This window comes from Balaenoptera musculus, chromosome 4, assembly GCF_009873245.2.
Source record: "Balaenoptera musculus isolate JJ_BM4_2016_0621 chromosome 4, mBalMus1.pri.v3, whole genome shotgun sequence".
Taxonomy (NCBI): domain Eukaryota; kingdom Metazoa; phylum Chordata; class Mammalia; order Artiodactyla; family Balaenopteridae; genus Balaenoptera; species Balaenoptera musculus.
The window spans coordinates 61,091,187-61,112,085 of record NC_045788.1 but is presented as its reverse complement, the minus strand read 5'-3'; the positions used below and the strand labels follow the sequence as shown (position 1 = coordinate 61,112,085).

Here is a 20,899-nt window from a genome sequence, read left to right as displayed (position 1 = left end):
ATATTTGCCATGACATTGTTTTCCCCTGAGCAGGGAGGAAGACAAAGACAGATGACAGGCAGAGCTGATAGAAATGAGAATGCCAAAGCTAAGTGGGTTTTCCAAGGTCCCCGAGGGACTGGTCTGGGGCACATCATGGGGTCTCAGACTCCTGGGAGGAAGGAGGAGGAGGATTTGGAATGTCCCCTGCCCATCCCATCATTGACACCTTGGGATACAGAAGCACCAGAAGTATGAATGTAATAACCAGAACCAGAGGCTTCCTGCTCACGGATGTGAGGGGGGGAGGTGGACTGAAATAGCCACACAGCACTAATAGCAGACTCTGAGAAGCCACTCCTTTTCACTGGAGCTCCTTCTTACACAGCCTTCTAAGTAATTTCTAAGCTTGTGATGATTACAGAAAGAAGAAGAATAGAAGTTACTGGCGTTTGTAGTAACAGGATGAGAAAGTGCAAGACTTCCTGTTATGTGTGTGACAGCTGGTGATAAGTGGAGGGCCCTGCACAGGAAATCCGCTCAGCTTCTGCAATGTGACCTGCCTGAAACTTGGGCACTTCTTCAGTCTGGATGTTGATGGCAGGACAAAGGGGCACCTGGACCATGGACAACGTGGTAGAGAAGAGTTTGGAAGGGCCCCTGGCACCTTCTACAGATGAGCCTTCCCAGAAAAGGGGAGACCTGGTAGAAATCTTAAATGGGGATAAGGTAAAATTTGACGACACTGGACTCTCCTTAATTCTGCAGAATGGCCTGGAGACCCTCCGAGTGGAAAACGCTCTGACAGACGTCATCTTGTGTGTGGACATTCAGGAATTCTCCTGCCACCGCGTGGTGCTTGCCGCAGCCAGCAACTACTTCAGGTCAGCACGCTTAGACCAGAGTCAAATTGGGTGCAGGTCATCAGGGAAATTTGTATTGATGTGAGAGCCCAGTGTAACTAGTTGGCTCTTGCATTTATGGTTTGTATATTTATTTCTGTTTGTGTGTCTATTCAAGATTCAAAAAAGGAAGCTATTAAACGTTCAAGTTTAGAATTTAAGTCATATTAAGAGAGCTTGCATCATTTAAAGGCAATGTTTATACATTATGGTGAACCTTAATGTGTATATGTCTTTCTTCCAGAGGGTGGAAAATTACCGAAGTTATGGGGATTTTCCCCCCACCACCTGACTAGTGTGTTGGAAACATAATGCTGTCTTTGTTCACCAATAGATGTAGAGAAAACAATGTGGCCACTCATTTAAAGTTATCCAATGACTTGCTGAAAATTAGGGGTTTCTGTTTAAGTGCAGCGAGTGGGTAGGAAGGGAAAGCAGTTACAAAGGTGCTTTAGAAGTGAGAGGCCACTAGTTACAACAAATTCAAGGGATCTGGGTTCCATCCCACTCTGCCCCTTCCTGAGCCTGGGACTTGAGGCAAATCACTTAATGCTCTGAGTTTCTGTTTTGTCATCTGTAAGATGGGGACAATAATGCTTACCTCTCAGGATTATTGTGATAATTAAATATGAGGGGGAAAAGAGTCTCACATAGTGCCTAGCATCTCGTAGATGCTCAATATATCTCTGTTGAAATTCTTCGCCTCATTCTGCTTAGTTCAGCTAAGAGCTGTGTAGTGAGCAAATGCTTGGGGGTAGGAATGTGGGAGAATCAGGAACCCAGTGAATTCTGCTGGATCCAGAGTTCTCCAGATTGATGTAGACATGGTGGGAACCAGTCCCCAAGGGAAATGTGGAAGCAAAACGTATTTGGAGACCTTGAAAAAGAAATACTCTTGTAATTCTTCTTATTAAGATTCTTCTTAACTCTTTGTTCTGGCTGAGGAAATTAAAAACTATTTACCTATGTAAATATCATGGAAGGTATTTTATTTTTTCATTTTTTGATATGCTTAGGGGAAAATCTTTGGAATTCAAAAAGCAAGGTCGACAGGTTGCTGTGGGACTGATTAGGTCCCGTATGTATACGAGGCAAGAGGGTATATGGGTTTGTAGGAAGCAGGGTCTGCTATATGCCAGACAGACAGTTATCTGATTTTATTTTTGCAACAGCATGATGAAGGTGGCTGATATGCCCTTTTACAGATGAGGAAATGGAAACCCAACATTACATATCTAGTCATTGCTGGAGCAAGGATTGAGCACATTCTAGAAATTTTTGTTTTTGTTGCAATACAAACTGCCTCTAGATTGGAGGCTTTATTCCACAAGAAGTATATAAAAGGTAAAGTGTAGGCACGGCCATAATGCTGGGTCGACATAGATAAACACATTATTCACTCTACCAATATTGATCATATGATTTCACATTGATCACAACCCCTTTCAGAAATGAATGAGAGTCAACTTAGCTGATGTGCTGAGCACTCACTTTCAGGTTTATTCTTTTTGTTTTGGGTCACTAGAAAACTGTTATTATAAAATATATGCCCGATTAGCAATCTCATTAGCTGCTTGACCTGGCTATGAAACAGGACCGCTGGTTGTGTGCTCTTGAGTACATCAATGCTTTCTCCAGTCCTGGGGTTTCTCAGTCTAAATAGAAGGTGTTTGGGCCCAGGTCTTTCCAACCCTGCTGATGTAGGATGCTTAGGGAAAGTGTGTGCCAGCCCTAGAGGCAGCAACGGGCAATGAGAAGTTGGAGGCGGCCATGCGGCGCATGTGTCTGCCTGTGGATGAAGAGTCTCTTCCCAAACTGCATGGTTATGAAGGGGAATTCCTTCCATTCTCTTTTGATTCTTATTTTGGTATTTCCAAGGTGACTGTCCTCCTATAATCACCACAGTCCTGGAGACAGGATTCATTTTTCCGGTACTACTATTAAAAATAACTTCTGTTGTTGAATACTTATTGTGGGCCAGGCCCTGTGCCACCTGTGTCACATACACTGTCCCACTTAACCCTCGTGACAACCCCCCTGAGGTGGGGAGATGTCTCCCCATTTCCAGATGAGGAACCAAAACTTGGAGTGTCTCAGTTAAAGCAGTGCCCAAGTGGGATTTGGACTGACATTAAGTCTGACATTGCCTCACCGCCTGTCTTGCTTTGTTTCTAAGATTTTGAAAAGGGTTGGTAGCCAAGTTCCTCTTATGCTCAGACTCTGAAAGGACAGAAAGTCTGCTCTGTCTGAAAAGCTTCTGACACAGCCCTCTGTGCTCTGGAGGGCCTGAAGCTGGTTATAAAATTATGTAGGGTTTTTTTTCTTTATTCATTGAGAAAAATAATTTCCACTAAATGATTGAACCATAGTTTATTTAACCAATCCTCTGTTAATAGACATTTGGATTGTTTCAAATTTTTTGCTATTATAAACAATGTTATAATAAATAATCTTATACGTCATTTCATATGCATTCAGGAGTGTCTGGGGTTGCATTTCTAAAAGAGGGTTTGCTGAGTCAAAGAGAAATGTATCTGCGGTTTTAGTGGATATTGCCAGATTCTTCTTAATAGGGGTTCAATAATTTTGCACTCCCCATGGCCTTGCCGAAAGAGGATGGCATCTAATTTTGGGGTTTTTCCCAATCTGATAGATGAGAAACAGTATCTCAGGTTAGTTTTAATTTGTATTTCTCTTATTTTTTATAAGGTCAAACATCTTTTCGTATGTTTAAGGGTCATCTGCAGTTCTATTTCTATGAACTCTCATTTCATAACCTTTCAAACTTTCATTTATATCTTTTTAAATCAAAATTAATTTTTATCAAAGTACTATGTGCAAATAGTTAACAAAGAGTCAAATAGTATTTAAATTAAAATTTTTTTAAAAAATTATTTATTTATTTATTTATTTATGGTTGTGCTGGGTCTTCGTTTTTGTGCGAGGGCTTTCTCTAGTTGCGGCGAGCGCGGGCCACTCTTCATCGCGGTGCGCGGGCCTCTCACTATCGCGGCCTCTCTTGTTGCGGAGCACAGGCTCCAGACGCGCAGGCTCAGTAGTTGTGGCTCACGGGCCCAGTTACTCCGCGGCATGTGGGATTTTCCCATACCAGGGCTCGAACCCGTGTCGCCCGCATTGGCAGGCAGATTCTCAACGACTGCGCCACCAGGGAAGCCCTCAAATAGTATTTAAAGGCTCATAATGAAAACCAAAAATTCCTCTTCACTTCCTCCACCCTTCAGTCTTGGTCACTAGAGCCCACCATTTTCAAAATTTAGCTGTTTCTGTTTCTTCTGGTATTATATTTATATTTCTACAAAATACTCTTATACTGCTCTTCCTTCATTTCTCAGTGTTAGACATCATTTATTAATTTTCTAGTAGGTCTGATAAGGATTTAGCACTTATACCTAACTCCCTTCCCTTCCCTATAATCTCTCAATATAATGTTATCACATTTTTGATACACTTGGATTAAGAGTTTACATTATATCTATGAAAACATTGTTTCCTGTTGAGCCAAATTATGTTTTATGATTACATTTTCTTTCTTGTAAACCTTCTTGTCTTTCCTGAAGTTAATAATTCACTCTTTTTTCCATTTGCTTAGTTTTCGGGGTATCTTTTGCTCACAGCCTCTCCACAGTGATCTTTCATGTGGTCCAAATGCATCAGAGGATCTACCACTTCTTTATCTTTATCACTTCCATTACCCTATACAGCTTCTCTGAACCTGCTGCCCAGTTGTTGTCTAGCTGCATATGTAACCACGGTGGCTGTAAATAGGAACTATATTAGTAACTCAGACAATGTAGGTCCCTTTGGGGGCCTATTTAAAAGTCTGCAATGGAATGAGGAATCTGAGAAAACACGTAGAGTTGAGGCTGAGAAAAGGGTGAGGGAGAACAAAGCTTAGAAAAATCGAGGGAAGCACAGATTTAACATTTATAATAATGTTTTTTTAAAAGTTTATAAGATTACTAGTGTCTTTTATAAGATTGCTCCAAAGCTGCCATTTGTGTTTTGCCTCTGGACAGGTCCCCAGATCAAAGTCATTACAAGGGCTTGTGCATCCTGCATACAGGGCCCCACTTCCCAAGTGATCTCCATTTAAGCCAGTGGTTCTGTCCATTTGCAGGGGAGCAACTCACTGCAGAATATGGCAAATTCTGATGTTGACCCATGAGGGCAACCATACTGTGATTCCCAGGGTTGGCAGAGGGAGGGGGGTAGCGCTGATGTAGGGAGGGGTCATCAGGCTACTCAGTCCTACGTGATGGCTGGCTCTTCCTACATGAATATATAAGCTTCCAGGCTGAGGCTGTCAACAGCAAGTTCCTTTGTTGCTGCTCCTTGGCCCCTGCCTTGCACCTCAGTACCTCAGTCTCTGGGTCTGGTTCCCTGAAGCTATGATGAGGGGACTTTAACCACTAGCTACAAAAATCAAGTACAAGGTCAGGAATGGGAAGGGTATTGTGGGCACAACCTATGAATTGGATGGCAGAAAGGGGGGCAAGAGGCTACTCATAATTTCTGTTTATATGTAATCCTTTGCATTTTCTCCATAATGACATAAGATATCTAGAAAGGAGCCAGTAAGTGCAGGGGATAGAATAAACAAGGATGAGTTACAGCCATCTGGGTCTGGATTGAAAATCTGGCTAATGGCAAAAACATTGAGGATTGCTACTGCCACAGTGGGTACTGCTGATGAACTCAAACGGACTGATGATTGTACTTCTGGCATTGGGTTCTGTATTTTACACTTTAATATTGTCCTTTTGGCAGAACCAATATGGTGGTTAATATTTAAGTACTATAGGTCTATAATCTCTTATCTGCAATTTCAAAATCTCCAAAGTGCTGAAAACGGAAAAGTTTTTCATAATTTATTAGATGGCCAAATCCAACTGAAACCCCACTCATCTCCTCTTCTGAACTGAGAAGAGGCTACTTAGAGTCTTTATTATTTCACTTAGGACAATTATTCATATATTCACTGCTGAGGTGCTAATGTGTTCGATTAAGGAGTGCTGGAGGTACTATGTAGTATTCATGATATGGTAATAGCCAAACAATTCTGAATACCAAAGCACATCCAGCTGTAAGATTTTAGGGTAAGGGATTATGGAACTTTCTGATAAAGTTAATTTTCATTTTGGTATTGTTCTTCTACCTTTTTTCATCTGCATATTTTAATATACTTGTAAACATAGTTAATGTATAATTCGCATCTTGCTTTGCACCCTTTTTTCTTATAACCTTTCCCCCGTAGTGCTCCATAGTTTTCATAACTACTATTTATTTATTTATATAGCTACCATTTTTAACAGAAGCATAATATGAAAATCATTCATCGTGAATATAGGTTGCTTCCAAAATTTTGTTTTTATAAAGTATGTAGTAATAAACACCTTGTATTAAGTACTTTTCACAGCTTGGAAAGTGGAAAGATTAACATTTTTTTAGCATTCATTGCATGCCAGGAACTTTGTTGGATTCTTTTTCATTTTATTTAATCTTCACAATGTTGGCAATCTCCATTTCACCCTCCAGAGAATTCACTTTGCTAGGAAGAACGGTTTCCCTATTGGGATCCAAACTGAAAACAGACCTCTCCACTGGGCAGAAATATGGCTGTTAGGACATTTCCTGTGCAAGACCATCAATTCCCCTTCCCTGCCATGCACTAGTGTGGCCTACATAAGCTGAAAATGAGGAGAAGATGTAAAAATTATTGCCTCTGTGTGCTTGCACACACATGCACAGGCAGGATATAGTAGGAACACTCACCCAGTTTGTGTCTGGGGGCTGAGCTGACAGATGCTGGTAGCAAAGACCCAGCATGCCTTAGGGCACTGGCCTGGGTCAAAGGGCTAAGTGAGAAATAAGGAGGCAGGTCAGGGTGTGAGGTGAAGAGACAGTATGCTTTCAAAGTATAGGACCTCAAGAACCTATGGGACATCATTGGGGCTGGAACCAATAACTGTTGATATAGTGGAAAGAACACTATCTTAAAGTTCTGTCACTGGAATTTGAGTCGAGACCCTGCCACTTCTTGGCTGTGCAATGTTGGAGGAATCGTCTGGCTCCTCTGAGGCTCAGCACCATTATCAACAATACAGTGAGGCTGATGATTTGTGTCTACCTATCCCTGTGAGTTATTGTGAAATACACATAATAAAGCAGATTCACTCATACATTTATTTGCCTAAACATTTTATGCATGGTAATAAGTCATATTTCTTAGTTCCAAGGAATAGAAATCAATTGGCTCTTTTTGTTTGTTTGTTTGTTTTGTTTGTTTGTTTGTTTGTTTTGGCTCTTTTGAGAAGGGGATGTAGGTAGGTAACTCACAGAATCCTCCAGAAGGCTGGAGTACCAAACTCAGAAAACAGACAGGAGCAAGGGAGGCCAGGCAGTGGCCAGGACCACAACCTAAAGCCACCTAGAACCCTTGTGGGGAGGACTCCCTTGCTGCTGCAGGACCTTGGAGGCCAATGCTAGCACGGCTGTGGCCCCTGGCACTGCTGCCACTGCAGTCTCGGGAAACTGGAGGCTGCTGCTGCTTCTGCTGCCTCTACCAGAACAGGTTTTCCTCTCTTCCTGCCTCTGCACCACCAGCTCCCAGTTCACGGCCTGGTGTTGGTTTAGCTGATTGGTCAAGTCTGAGTTACACATGTTAGGGTATTAACTGTGACAAGCTGGAAAGTGAGCATCTGGCTTTGCAGCTTCTGGATAGGGAAGTGGCTTCTGCCACAAACTACATCTCATTCAGAGGGAGATTTGCCACACTTCAGGAGGGTTTCAGATGCTGGGCAACCAAAAATTGCCAAGGGTCCATTATATGCAGCGACTATGTGACAGGCCTGCATCAGAGGCAGAATAGGGCTTAAAGTAGTATGAGATAAACAAGTATTAGGGAATTCCACTGCTCTTGTTACATATGCATCAGAGATAAGGATTCTGAGATCCTAGAAGACAAGAGGACAATTACTTGCACTTTCCTTCCTCCTGTCCCTCCAAATTGTGGGTAGCTCTGGGCATACCTGTGAGAGTACATGGCATCACCCATCATATATGGACTAGAATCAGGCTGAAAGCGTGAGCGACCACTGCAGTAGCTGGCATTCAGCAGACGCCCTGCAAATGTTTGACATGGATAAAAACTTGATATTCCTCCTGCAGCTTCTGTCACTAAGCGGCATCCTGGTCAGAGCAGGAAGTCCTCAAAGAGTTGGGAGGCCATTGCACAACTTTAGAAAAGGGAAGGATGATAAAGTGTGGTCACCATAGGAAAAATTAGAAGGAGCAGGGAGAACATCCAAATGCTTCAGAATGTTGTGGATTCAATAGGTCACTCATGTGACCATCTGGACACAGATGTGCTATGCCTACAAAGTGACTCCTGCAGACCTTTCTTAGGATTGGAAGATGCTGGGCAGAGGTTGCTGCCTTAGGGCAGAAGTGCAATCAGGTCATTTGAATTTTCAATAAAATGTAAGCTCTATCATCTCCACCCTGGTGTCTAGGGCATGTGGATCTTCTTTCAATCAAGAACAGAAAAAAATATTCTTCTCCAGTTTTGAATAATGTTCCGTGCAGCATTCAACTAAAACACAACAGAGAAATACTTTCATCATTTACATCTTAATTTCTGAGCTTTATCCCTGCATCAAGTACATGGATATGTAACAGTCTCTTTATGAAAATGCCTTTACAGAACTAAATTCTAGTATAGTAAATGCCAGACAGTCCCTGAGAAGAGATGGCCAGATGCAGAACATCTGTGTTTTGGGTAAAACCTCCTTGGAGCTCACCATCCATCTCATTGCTCAATGTTCCTGTATTAGTCAGCATTCCCCTGGTTGCAAGGGATAGGAACTCAAAGTCAAACCAGCTTAGGCAAAAGAGGAAGGTATTTGGTCACATAACCAAAGCATAGGAAGGGCCGGAATGTAGCAGAGCCAAGGAGGAAGAGGAACAAAGGCCTTGAATGCAGTCAGGGAGATTTCTTCCCAACCATTTGGCTTCTCTCTCAGATAAGATTACTCAGGTGCACTTCTGCCTCATGATGGGGAATTTGCCTGTTGGCAGCTCTGAGACTCAATTCTCCCAGCTTTTGTTCTAGGGAGAAACTGAGAGGCTAGCTTCAGTTTGAAAGTCCCCAGGAAAGACTGACTGGCTCAGTTCCATTCAATTACCCAGTCCTAGACCATGATTGGCTCAGTTCCATTCAATTACCCAGTCCTAGACCAATCACCGTCAGGAACATGGGGCACAATGGTCAGCCCAACTTAGCTCAGGAGTCTATTGTTGGATGAAGAGGTGAGTGTGTGTGTGTGTGTGTGTGTGTGTGTGTGACACAGAGAGAGAGAGAGAGAGAGAGAGAGAGAGATGTCTATAAAAAGGTGACAGCTCCTACTTGAACCACATAGTTTGAGTGAGACCTGGGTGGGGAGAAGAGCATTTTCCAGAAAGAGGAGGGAGGGCACTGGACAAAAGGAAAAATAAATATCCATTAAAGACAGATAACAGATCCTGGCTTACTTTTTAATTAGCCAACTTGTTATACTTCTGTATTTGCTTTGGCTGTCAGGAAGCTCAGTGCATTAGCTTTCCTTAGCCTAGGTTTCCATTATATATTCTCCTCCTACTTTAATTCCTTAGTTCTTATCTTCTTATTTTTTGTTGTTACTGTTTTATTTTATAATACCTCTGCTGCTTTAGTATAAGCCGTCTCAAGTTCTTTTGGAGAAGCCATTTCTGTATAAAGATAAATCCCCGTTGCTATGAAAGAATATCATTTAGCCAACCTATATGTCCTCTGCCAACTGTAAGGATTCTTTTATTCTTTTAGTACATGTAACTTTTGTGGAAAGCTTCAAGGCCACAATAATTGCAGGAGTGCTGACACTGTTATGACTTTAAAACACAATCAGGGACTTCCCTGGCGGTCCAGTGGTTAAGACTCCTTGCTTCCACTGCAGGGGGTACGGGTTCCATCCTTGTTGGGGAACTAAGATCCCTCATGCCATGCAGCCAAAAAAAAACCCCACGCTATCAAACCAAAAGTTGCATCATAGCTTTTTCTGAGGAGACACTCAGTGATCTATAAAAATTAACGATCAGCAGCTTTGCATATAATGATCCAGGTCTAGGGTCAAGTAAGAGCTGACTGGCATTCAAGAGGTCATGTCATGTAGAGCAAGCTCAGGCTTGCAGGGGGCTGGTGTTGGGGGAATTAGGGGAGGAGCAGATGCCTGGTGAATAGTTCCAGGAAGGTGAGGTTGGTGGACACAGCGCACGAAAGAAACAGGACAAAGAGAATGGAGATCAGGAAATTTAGGAAAGTTCTCAAATGACTGGCAGTATCCTTAAAGCTCAGGATAGCAGGTTGGCTTGGCAGACGATGTCTATTTTACAGATGACGCCGAAGAAGGAGCGGGGGAGAATTCTTAGTAATTGCTGTGAAAAACTGCACTCCTCCCACACTTCTTCGTGTACCACTAGTGATCTGTAGGCCTTTAATTGAGGAACACCGGATCATATAACCTCTCTTAAGGTGCAAATATCTGGGGGTTGGGGGCACAAAATATTAAGCTTTCAGTACTATGGTGTTGAGTGGGTTTAGTGAAATTCCACCCACTTACCCATTCATGTATTCATTCAACTGGCACAAATTTATCAAGGCCAGGCACTGAGTGTACAAAGATGAATGAGTTATGGTTCTTGCTTGACTTCGAAATCACACTAAGTTGGAAGAGAGAGACAGGTAAATCAGTGTTTCAGTACTGGGTAATAAGGGATATGATAGAGCTCTGCTTATGGAAGGGGCATGGAATTGTTACCGACCCTTTAGAGTCGTGCCCCAACAAGGGTCCTCCTGCCTGGTGTCGCTCGTGCCCATAGAACGAGACTGAGTTTGGTTCTGAAGCAAAGGAAAGGTTTATTCTTTGATCAGAGAATGGAGAAGTGCCAGCTGTCACTCTAGAGCACACACTCTCCCGAGAGGCCGTGGGTGGGGCTGCTTTTATAAGACTCTCTTCGGAGGGGAGGGTACCGAGTTCTCGCTGGGCTGGCGCAGGGGCACTGCTCACACTCCGAATTGCAGTGCGGGGCACAGCATCTCTGCACACAATTCAAGGGCCCCCCGTCCTCTTGAACTGCGGTGTTGAGCGCAGCGCTTCTGCTCACAGTCTGGGAGCTGAGGTGTCCAGCCCGGTGTTTCTGCCCAGGGAACTCTAATCCGACGAGTTAGGTGCAAGGCCTGTGCACACGACCTCCTACAGGCAAACTAAACACAAAAGAAAACGTTAGACCTTATCTTATCAGCTAGATTCCATCTTATTTTTCCCTGGGGACCCCAGTGGGCTTTGCCAGTGACAAAGTCAGACTGGAGAAAAAGCAGTCAGCGAAGCCTTCCTGGAGGAGGGGATATCTGAGCAGAGTTTTAAATGATGAGTAGGCATTGGGCCAACGGGACCAAGAAAAGGGGAGAAAGGGAGCAGTGTTCCAGGCCAAAAAAAGCCACATCTGGGAAAGTATCATGCAGCGTAAGGACAGGGACCACAGGTAGAAGATTAAAGTTGGAGTAAAGAATATGTGTGGACCAAGAAGGCCAAGAGAGGTGGGCAGGGTAGGGTAGCATGAAAAGTTTGTTAGGTTAGGATGGAGAGTTTGAAATGTACCTTATAGGAAGTGGGAAGCCGGGGAAGAGTGTTTAATGAGGAGAGTGATCCAACCACTCTGTTAGCCCTTTGGGCAGTGATGTGGAGGCCCTGATAATCTAGGGAGACCCTCAGGTGGTTGCAGAAATTACAGGTAGAGGAAATGAGGTCGGAATTAAGGCTGAGGCAGTGGGGATGGGGAGACAGTCTCAAGTGACATTCTGAGTCCTCTCTAAGGGCCCTCAAGGCAGCCAGACAACAGAGAGCCGGACAGAAAGGAGGGGGGAAGCACTGACTGGTGAGAAGGGGAGGAAGAAAGCAGGGCTGGGGGACTGGAAGACAAACCATTCTTCTCTGAGCTTCAAGACTGGAAGGAGAAAGAGAAGGTAGTGTAATTTTATCAGTCCTCCACCCACCCGTGCCACCCCATTGTAGAGCAAAACCCGGAAACAGAACAAGTAATTTCTTTCTTTCTTTCTTTTTTAAAGATTTGTTTATTATTTATTTATTTATTTAATTTATTTTTTTGGCTGCATTGGGTCTTAGTTGCGGCACGCGGGATCATCGTTGAGGCATGCTGATATTTCGTTGCGGTGCGTGGGCTCTTTGTTGTGGTGTGTGGGCTTCTCTCTAGTTGCAGTGTGCGGGTTTTCTCTCTCTAGTTGTGGTGCTTGGGCTCCAGAGCATGTGGGCTTTGTAGTTTGCGGCGCTTGGGCTCTAGTTGAGGCACGTGAGCTCAGTAGTTGTGGTGTGCGGGCTTCTCTCTAGTTGTGGCGTGCGGGTTTTTTCTCTCTCTAGTTGTGGTGCGGGCTCTGGAGCACGTGGGCTCTCTAGTTGAGGAGCACAGGCTCAGTAGTTGTGGAACGCAGGCTTAGTTGCCCCGAGGCATGTGGGATCTTAGTTCCCTGACCAGGGATCAAACCCACGTCCCCTGCATTGTAAGGCGGATTCTTTACCACTGGACCACCAGGGAAGTCCCATAACAAGTAATTTCAAAGTAACTCAAGCTCTGAACTTGTGTGTGTGCGTTTTTAACACTTTGAGGGAGACACACACCACAGCTATTAAAATCTGTTCCCCTCTCTTATCCACATCTCTGATCGCTGCTGGCTTTTAGGATATCTTTGTATGAATTTTAAAAGTTCTGTCTGGGTGGACCAGTTAGAAATATGTGCTTCTTTCCCTGGGGACTGTTGCTGTCCACATCAGGGCTCAAGGCTTGGTGAGTGCAGATGGATGTCAGCCCCAACTCTGGCCCTGTCTGGGCAGCCCTGAGGGTAGCCCAGCCTGAGGTAACTCCTCCTTTGCCTCTTGCTTCAAAACTCCTCTCCATCCCCAGCTAGAAGATCTCCTTTCGCCCTCCCACTTTCTTCTGGATTCTGTATCATAAAAGTCCAAAGAACAGGCCTGGCAGTCCAGATTCCTCTGTGGCAGCTGGTGGTGGGAGAAGTCTGGAACACATATATGATCATCTTTGCCCTGTCACAGTAGGGATAACTTTTAGGACTGGGGAAGCCTCAACATTTGAATACCTTGTGGTGAAGATTGGGACCAGTTCGCATGTTTTTAAGTGGTCAGAGCCAGGGAACGCTCAGAAAAATCTCTAAGCAGAGGCTGATCCTTGATTTCTGGATAATGACATGGAGGCCACAAGGAAACCAACGTGGGGTACTGGGGGGTGGGGTTGAGATGGAAAATGTTTGGAAAAAGAGAGTGACAAGGAGCCTCCAGGGCAACAGCCTAGTCAGGATGTGGCAGTGTGTAGCAAGCACAAATGTTGACTCTGCTCCCAGACCAAGGGAAGTGAGAATCAGAGCAGACCTCATTGAAGAGGGTTGTGAGGGAAGCGGTATTTCGTTAGCAGAAGCCAGGTTTCACCTTTGGGCGAGGAAGTGGAAGATGTGCAAAAGCAAATTAAGGTGAAGAACAACCACGATGTTTTGTAATGTAAAATCTCAGATAGGAAGGCTTAGGATAAACACCATGGGCTTGGGGTTCTGATTTGGAGAATCACTGGAAAATATAGTTCTTCACACACATAGTTTTCTCCAATCAATTGGTCTTGGAGGCCCTTGTTATTTATTCTCATGGCAGTTAGAGGAGAAATGTGGGTTTGGAGACAAGGGGAGTCCACTTGGCCTACAGGAACAAGTATAGGACTGAGCTGCATGTGTAGCTTCCTTTTCATCCATCCATCCAACAAATATTGAGTGCCTACTATGGGCCAGTAAATAAGAAGTGAGAGAGAAATAAAATCCAACCCTTGCCATTAAGATCCTCATGAATCTAATAGAGGGAAAAGACACATTAAAAATAGGCCCTATAGAGTGTACATAGAGAGTCCTGTCTGCAGCCCAAAGGTGTTGACGTAAACAGAGGCACATGTTGGAAACTGCTAGCTATTGATACATCATGGGATGGGGAAGTGGTGCACAGATCAGACTGTGAAGAGCCTTGTATAGCAATGTTGAGAGTACTTTAACATTTCTTTTTCTGGGCACTTTTTATTTAGTCTTCTTTAGCATTTGGTCCCATTTTTTATTCAGGATTTCTCTTGTCTATTTGTGTCAGTCAGGACTGTGCATTGCAAATGGCAGATATTCAGTTCAAATTGGTTCAAGCATATAAAAAAAGAATTTATTTGCTCACATGATTTAAAAGTCCAGTGGTATTGGTTTCAGGGTTAGTTGGATCATTGTGCTCATATAATGTGATCAGGGCTCAGTTTCACAGTCTGTCTCTTGTCTCTCCTTTGTGTTGGTCTCTCTCTCAGGGGGGTCTTCACACATGGAAGCAAGAAGGTCTCCAGCAGCTCTGAACTTTTATTTCTCTCAGCTCAGCAACTGCAGTGGGAAGAGAGCTTCTCTTTCCCAATAATTCCAGAGAAAGTTCTGGAATTGGTTTCAATTGGACTGGCTTCTTCCTGTGCCCATCTGTGACCCAATCACTGTGGCTTGGGAGACATCCTACCAGACTGGTATTGGAGGAGGGGTCGTTCCCCAAAGGAAAATCTGGTTCCTCCTCCTAAAGTGATTAGGAATGATGTTGGGCAGCCAAAACAAGAACTTTCCGTTATATCTTTGTGGCTGAGTCATTGCTGAATTCTGGCCACAAGCATTTGCTGTGACTGATGTTGATCCTGCCTGACCTTGCAGGTCAGTACAAGCCCTTCTTTCTGTCACAAATTTGGATGGGCTGAGGCCATCCATGGCATGCAGAGGCCTCAGCAATGGTCCAGTAGGGCTGAGAGGGACTCTGATTCTATAGAAACATGGCTGGCGTTCTGGTCCCCTAGGGGTACATGTTCAGCATCCTTGAGGAATGGTGAACTTGGGCAAGGAGCTTAGGAGAGGCAGTTCTTTTGAGGTCTGATGATGCTTAGAGTCAGGTGGGGGCAGCTCTGGGCTCCCAGCTCGTCTGTCAGTTTGGGGCAAATACTGAGCCAGCAGCTGTGAATTCAGGGAGCTGACTCCAGGCCCCAGAGAGAGACAACAAAGTGCTGTTAGTCATGTCTCTGGAGTGGAAAGAGAGATGCCCATGAACCTCCCAATCCTTCTCTGAAGACATCCCTCCAGTTGTGTGAGATTTACATGTGCACAGCAGATAAGAACTGGGAATTGTGCACTGTTTGTGACTAATAGGGTTTTGCCACCACATCCTGTTTCAGAACTACTACATCTAATGAAATGTGTTACTTGAGTATAAGCTGCGGGGGCTCTGTATAAACAGCTAAGTTAGAGAAAGACTTAAGAGGCCAGGACAAGACCTGCTTCCATCTAAAACCCCACCAGGTTGGGAAGTGGAAGAGGAGTACTACCCCCATCCCCACTTCCAATTTGGGGGCCAGCCCTAGGCCTCATGGAATTCTAGGAGGACTGGATCTCAGAAGATGAGAATCTACAGGGAGGGAAGACTTTCAAGGACATGTCTGTCCCAGAACCACAGCCAGTTATTTCCTTGACCTGGACCTTTGTCCAATCTCCTCATTCTCAGGGTGAGCCAAGGGGAGCTGGGCTGGAAAGTGAGGTGACCTCTCTCTAGGGCATTGGTTCTTAAACTTTGGTTTCCAAAACAATTATGGGTGGGGGCCGGGTGAGCTGAATAACTTTCATATTCCCACTGCCAGAGATTTTGATTCAGTAGGTCTAGGGTGGGTGAGGTTCAGAATTCTGCATTCTTAGCAAACACCCCAGGAATTCTGATGCAAGCTATCCATGGAATATACTTTGAGACCCACTGTCCTTGAGGCTGGAGTGTCTGCAGGCCAAGGATGTGGGCAGGACTCATGTGTTGGGACAGGGTCTACATGGTAGGGCTTAGGGAACAGCTTGAGGTCAGAAACTTGGCTGAGCCAAATGTCTACATACTTCCTTTGTTTAGGAAATGGCAGGTGGAAGGTTTGGTGTCTTCAGCTTAGAGGTGCTGGGGAACTATAGTGATGTCATCCCTTGCTAGGTCACCCTTGCATCTGCTGACTCCCTGCTTCCTTTGGAGTGGAAACCCCTTTGATTGGTCATATTGGGTTTATATCCAATAATCCTTTCTTAACAATATAACGTTCATTGAGCAGCACATGATTACTAATTTAAAAATATTTTTAGCTAATTTATACATAGAGACATATAACCTTAAGTAGAATTTAATTCAGTTTGCAACCAGTGTTAGAGCTATTTCCAACCCTGAATACCTCACTGATGCAGAAGAGTTAGCTCCTGGTATGAATGGGTTGGTGAAGGGATTAGAAGATGAACAGAGCAGGGGTCAGCATGGGTGGAGCTGGTCTAAGGATGAGAGAGTGGGGGTGGCGGAGGTGAATATTTGTTTATAGGACTGTGATTGGGGTTAGAGGTTCAGGAAGCAGGAAGTTCAGTGGCAGGTGTGGAGGCCTGGGGAGGGGGTGGGCCATAGCGAAGCTGGGCTGTTGAAAAATCCTGAGTGGATGACATTTAGGAACTGTCGGAGCATCAAGAACTCATTGAATTTGTGAGTGGAAAGTTCTGGTGTGGGTGTGTCCTCTTTAAGCTCCAGGCCCTAGACTCAGGGGTGTGCTGGGAGTTCTCTATGGGCAGCCTCTTCAGCCTCATCCTTCAGAGAGTGTTTGATAATTCTTGGAGGTGCAGATTCCTGTCAAAAGCAAACATACGAGGGCTAGAAGCACAAGCTCATTCATTCATTCATTCATTTATTCTCTCTCCAGATATTTACTGAGTCTCTACTAGGTTCCAGGCACTATTCTAGCCTCAGGGATATAGCGTTGAACATGGCACAACCCCTGCCCTCACTCAGCTCACATTCTAGCAGGGAGACAATTATTAAACTTGTTAACAATAGATGTGTAATATAATTTCAGGTTGTTACAGGGTTATGAAGAAAAACAAAGGAGATGATGTCAGGGAGTGACTATTTTAGACTGAGAGTCAGGGATGGTCACCCTGAGGAGGGGACGTCTGAGTAGAGACCTGAATGAAGTCAGGAGTGAGGTTGGCAGAGCTTGGTGGGGAGCGAAGCCCAGGCAGAGTGATGGGGCCATGGCCTGACTTCATTCCAGGAGACTTTTGGGCCCATGGCTGTCTTCTATGGCTGTTGTTGGAGATGAACTCTATTTCGGGATTGGCACTGACTCACTGCTGAAGTATTGGGCAACTGACTCCCTACTCTGAGATTATTTCTAACTGTAAAAAGAGGATCTTCATAGCCACCTCTGTTTTACAAGAATCTCATGAGACTTGGTCAGTGTCTGTCTAGAAAGTATTGTTATTACACAAAAATTTTATTTACCTCCTGTAAAAGCTAAGGGAGAAATGGTTAGTAACTAACCCAGCTGTGCTCTTGGGGAGCAAAATGTGGTCTGGTTCACTCAGTGAAACTTAGTTTGACCCCCTAAAGATGGCTTTGAATTCCTGCTGATTTTCTTCATTTTAGTGCACTGGTGAGCTCCAGACTAAGAGCCCAAAGTCCTAGGTTCTGGTCCCCATTCTATTGCCGACAACCTGTAAGGTCCTAGGCAATTCACTTAACTTTTACCTCAGTCTATCACCTATAAAATGGGTATAATAATCAAAAGAGATGATGCTGTTTGCCCTACAAAGGCTATACACATAAATGTGAGAGATTACTGTTATTAAAGTGGAAATCTAGGGATGGCCCATTTTGCCCAGGGGTTCCCAACTTTGCTAAAGTGTATGCATGGATCTCCTGGAGAGCAGCAGGAGGCCTAGGAGTTTGGTCTATGAGAAATATGTAGTTTTCTCCTTAGTTTCATGTTATCTGTGTTCAGCACGGTGTCTGGGGCCCAGGAGAGTTTATTTAGGTGGCAGAAAATCAGTGAAAAAGTCTCGGAGGAAAGCAGAGAAACGCTGGGACTTTGGGACCCAAACCAGGCCAAAAAAGCCCCAGAGGAAGGACAGTCTTTGGAGCACTTCCTTTCCTCTCTCTCCCATGAACATTTATTGAGCTCCTACTGTGTGCCCACACCATGCTAATGTCTCTAAGGTAGTTTGTGAGCAGCCCTAGCCCTAATTCTATGCTGAATGGGTGGTGCACAGCCGTGCAGGGACCTGACTGGACCAAGCCCAACGCTGGCAGGTCCCGGCTTGTGAGTCAGAGTGCGGTTGGCTGCCTGCTCCGAGTATCTCCCACAGCCTGTCGAGATTCCTCTGACCTGGTCTGAGATGCCTTCCCTTAGAGAGTGCTGGGTATTGTTCCAGCCACTTGGTGCGTGGTAATTATCTTATTCTTCCCAGCAGCTCACTGGGGTCAGGGCTATTGTTATATCATTCCACAGGAGAGGAAACTGAGGTTTGCTCCCTTGTACAAAGTCACGTGGTGAGTTAGCGTCACAGCCTAGACAGCCCAGCCCCTCCACCTTCCAAAAGCCAGCACTGCAGCTCTTCTTCCCACCCTCCCCTAGGCTCCTGGAATCACGCTGCTTGTGCACATGCACACCCACACACATCAAAACCCAGAAGGGCCTGAGAATTTACCTGCTCCTGGGGTGGCCTGTAACTAAGGCTGTCACAAGGTGCGGGAGTATCACAGCCCAGGTTCTTTGCCTCTTTTTGGGACAACTCTGGAATGTATTCTCCAGAGGGCCCTTGCAGGACTAGGTCAAAGTGACTTTCTGTATGCCTTCTGTTTTTCTTGGCCTCCTCCCCTCCCTCATCTTGCTCCCCCAGACCCCTAACACATCACTAGCTATTGAGGGTTGGCTTCAGGGGATTCCAGACACCCAGTTAAGTATTGGCTGAGCTGGGCCAGGATGTTATTCAGTGACTGATTCCAAGAGAATTCAGAAGCTGTGTCTAGCAGTGACAGCCTGATCAAGAGTCCAAATGATCCCAGAGATCCCAATAATCATGTCACATGGGACCCTCAAAATACATAGGCTTCAGAAGAGCCCCTTGAAGTGCAAGGCATTGAATTAGACAATTTATATACCTATCTCATTTAATATTAAAACATCTCTACAGTAGACTTTTTCAGTTTTCATTAGAATGTCTGAGATCATGCAGATTCAACAAAATTCACCTTTTACTAATTTTAAAATCACATCTTAGGTGAAGGGGTATTTCTAAATTTCACCTTGGTAGGATTCCACTGATATGTTGCCTCAGTTACATGAAGCTTCGTTTGACCCCATCATCACTGCCCACCCTCTCCTGCTAAATGTCCTGTTACCCATATATTCATGTACACGACATTCATGTGGGTAACATTCACTTTACCCCCTGAGATGATTGCAGATCTGGGTGACCCAACAGCAGAGTTCAGGACGGATATTCTGGAGCTGCGCTGCCCACTACAGTGGCCACTAGCCACATGTGGCTATTGAGCGTTTGAATTATAGCTGGTCTGGATCGAGATGTGCTTTAAGTGTAAGGTATACCTGAGGGATTTTGAAGACTTAGTATGAAAAAAAAGAATGTAAATTATCTCATTAATAACTAAAAATATTTACTACCTGTTGACACGATAATATTTCTGTATGTATTAGGTTAAATAAAAGATTAAAATTAATTTTATCTCTTGTTTTTTATGTAAAAATTACGGTTACTAGAAAATTTTAAATTACACATACAGCTTGCATCATATTTCTATTGGGCAGCTCTGCTCTAGAGACTCAAAGGGAGGTTTAGGGAGTGAGGTTGTCTGACTCCTCCCAGGAAGACAGGCTGAGCTGGGAAGAAATTGTGTGGTTGCCGTGATGGCAGGGTTCGCTGTGGAATCAGGAGGCAGCCAGCTGGGTGCTTCATGACCTCACCTTACAACATGTGTGGTTCCACAGATGGCTCTGTGCCCCTCTGGCCAAGAGACTTTATGGCTGAAAAAACTGGCTTGTAAATCAGTCGTCTGCCCAAATGACACCACTGTTCCTCTGGTTCCAAGCTGGCATTTGTTAACTTTGCAGAATTCACAATTGCTGTCTGTGTCATGCTGTCATATTCTTGTTGGGGAGGGGGAAGAGGCCAGTTGAGAGAGAATAGAAGAGGAGGGAGAAGGGTAGGAAGATTATTATTGATTAAAACAAAGACAGGAAGAAGGACAGAGGGAGACCCAAGGGAGAAGATCTCATGGGCTAAAACAACAGATTCAAACATCAGCTTGTCAGGGCTTTCCTGGTGGCGCAGTGGTTAAGAATCCGCCTGCCAATGCAGGGGACACAGGTTCGAGCCCTGGTCCGGGAAGATCCCACATGCCGCAGAGCAACGAAGCCCGTGCGCCACAACTACTGAGCCTGCGCTCTAGAGCCCATGAGCCACAACTACTGAGCCCATGAGCCACAGCTACTGAAGCCCACACGCCTAGAGCCCGTGCTCGTCAACAAGAGAAGCCACCACAATGAGAAGCCTGCGCACCGCAATGAAGAGTAGCCCCCGCTTGCCGCAACTAGAGAAAGCCTGCGCATAGCAACAAAGACCCAACACAGCCAAAAACAATAAATTAAACAAACAAAAAAATCAGCTTGTCAAGTGATTTCTTCCTCTCTTTCTCTCTCTGTTTTCTCAATGTCTTTCTTCCTGACTTTTTGATGTTTGTTCCTGGAAAACTACAGCAGTTACCTTTGTTTTGTAGATGAGGAAATAGGGGAAAGAAGCTGATGAGTGATTTCCAGAGATAAATAGGCGGTGAGGCAAAGGGAGTAGGAACAGGATTTAGGGGTATAATCCCTTCTGTGTTGGGGTGGAAGTCCCAGCTCTAGAAAGTACACTCTGTCACCAGCACTCCACCCTGGTGGATACTGCCTCAGTTAGCACAGTTTCTGGGAAAAGGCTTTGGCATTGTCACAAGCCTCCGGAAGAATTCCACACTTTAGGCCAATATAAAGGAGCTCTAGATCCTACCAGGTGT

The 20,899-nt window shown here is 44.7% G+C and overlaps 1 protein-coding gene across 1 annotated transcript in view; it reads left to right on the top strand.

Annotated features, from left to right (window-relative positions):
* Positions 1–570: 570 nt before the first annotated feature.
* The window catches only part of KLHL6 (kelch like family member 6), a 54,092-nt gene continuing 33,763 nt past the window's right edge, over positions 571–20,899 (top strand). The window contains exon 1 of the mRNA XM_036851259.1: positions 571–863. Within this exon, the coding sequence (XP_036707154.1) occupies positions 571–863 (293 nt within the window). The remainder of the gene's footprint in view (positions 864–20,899) is intronic.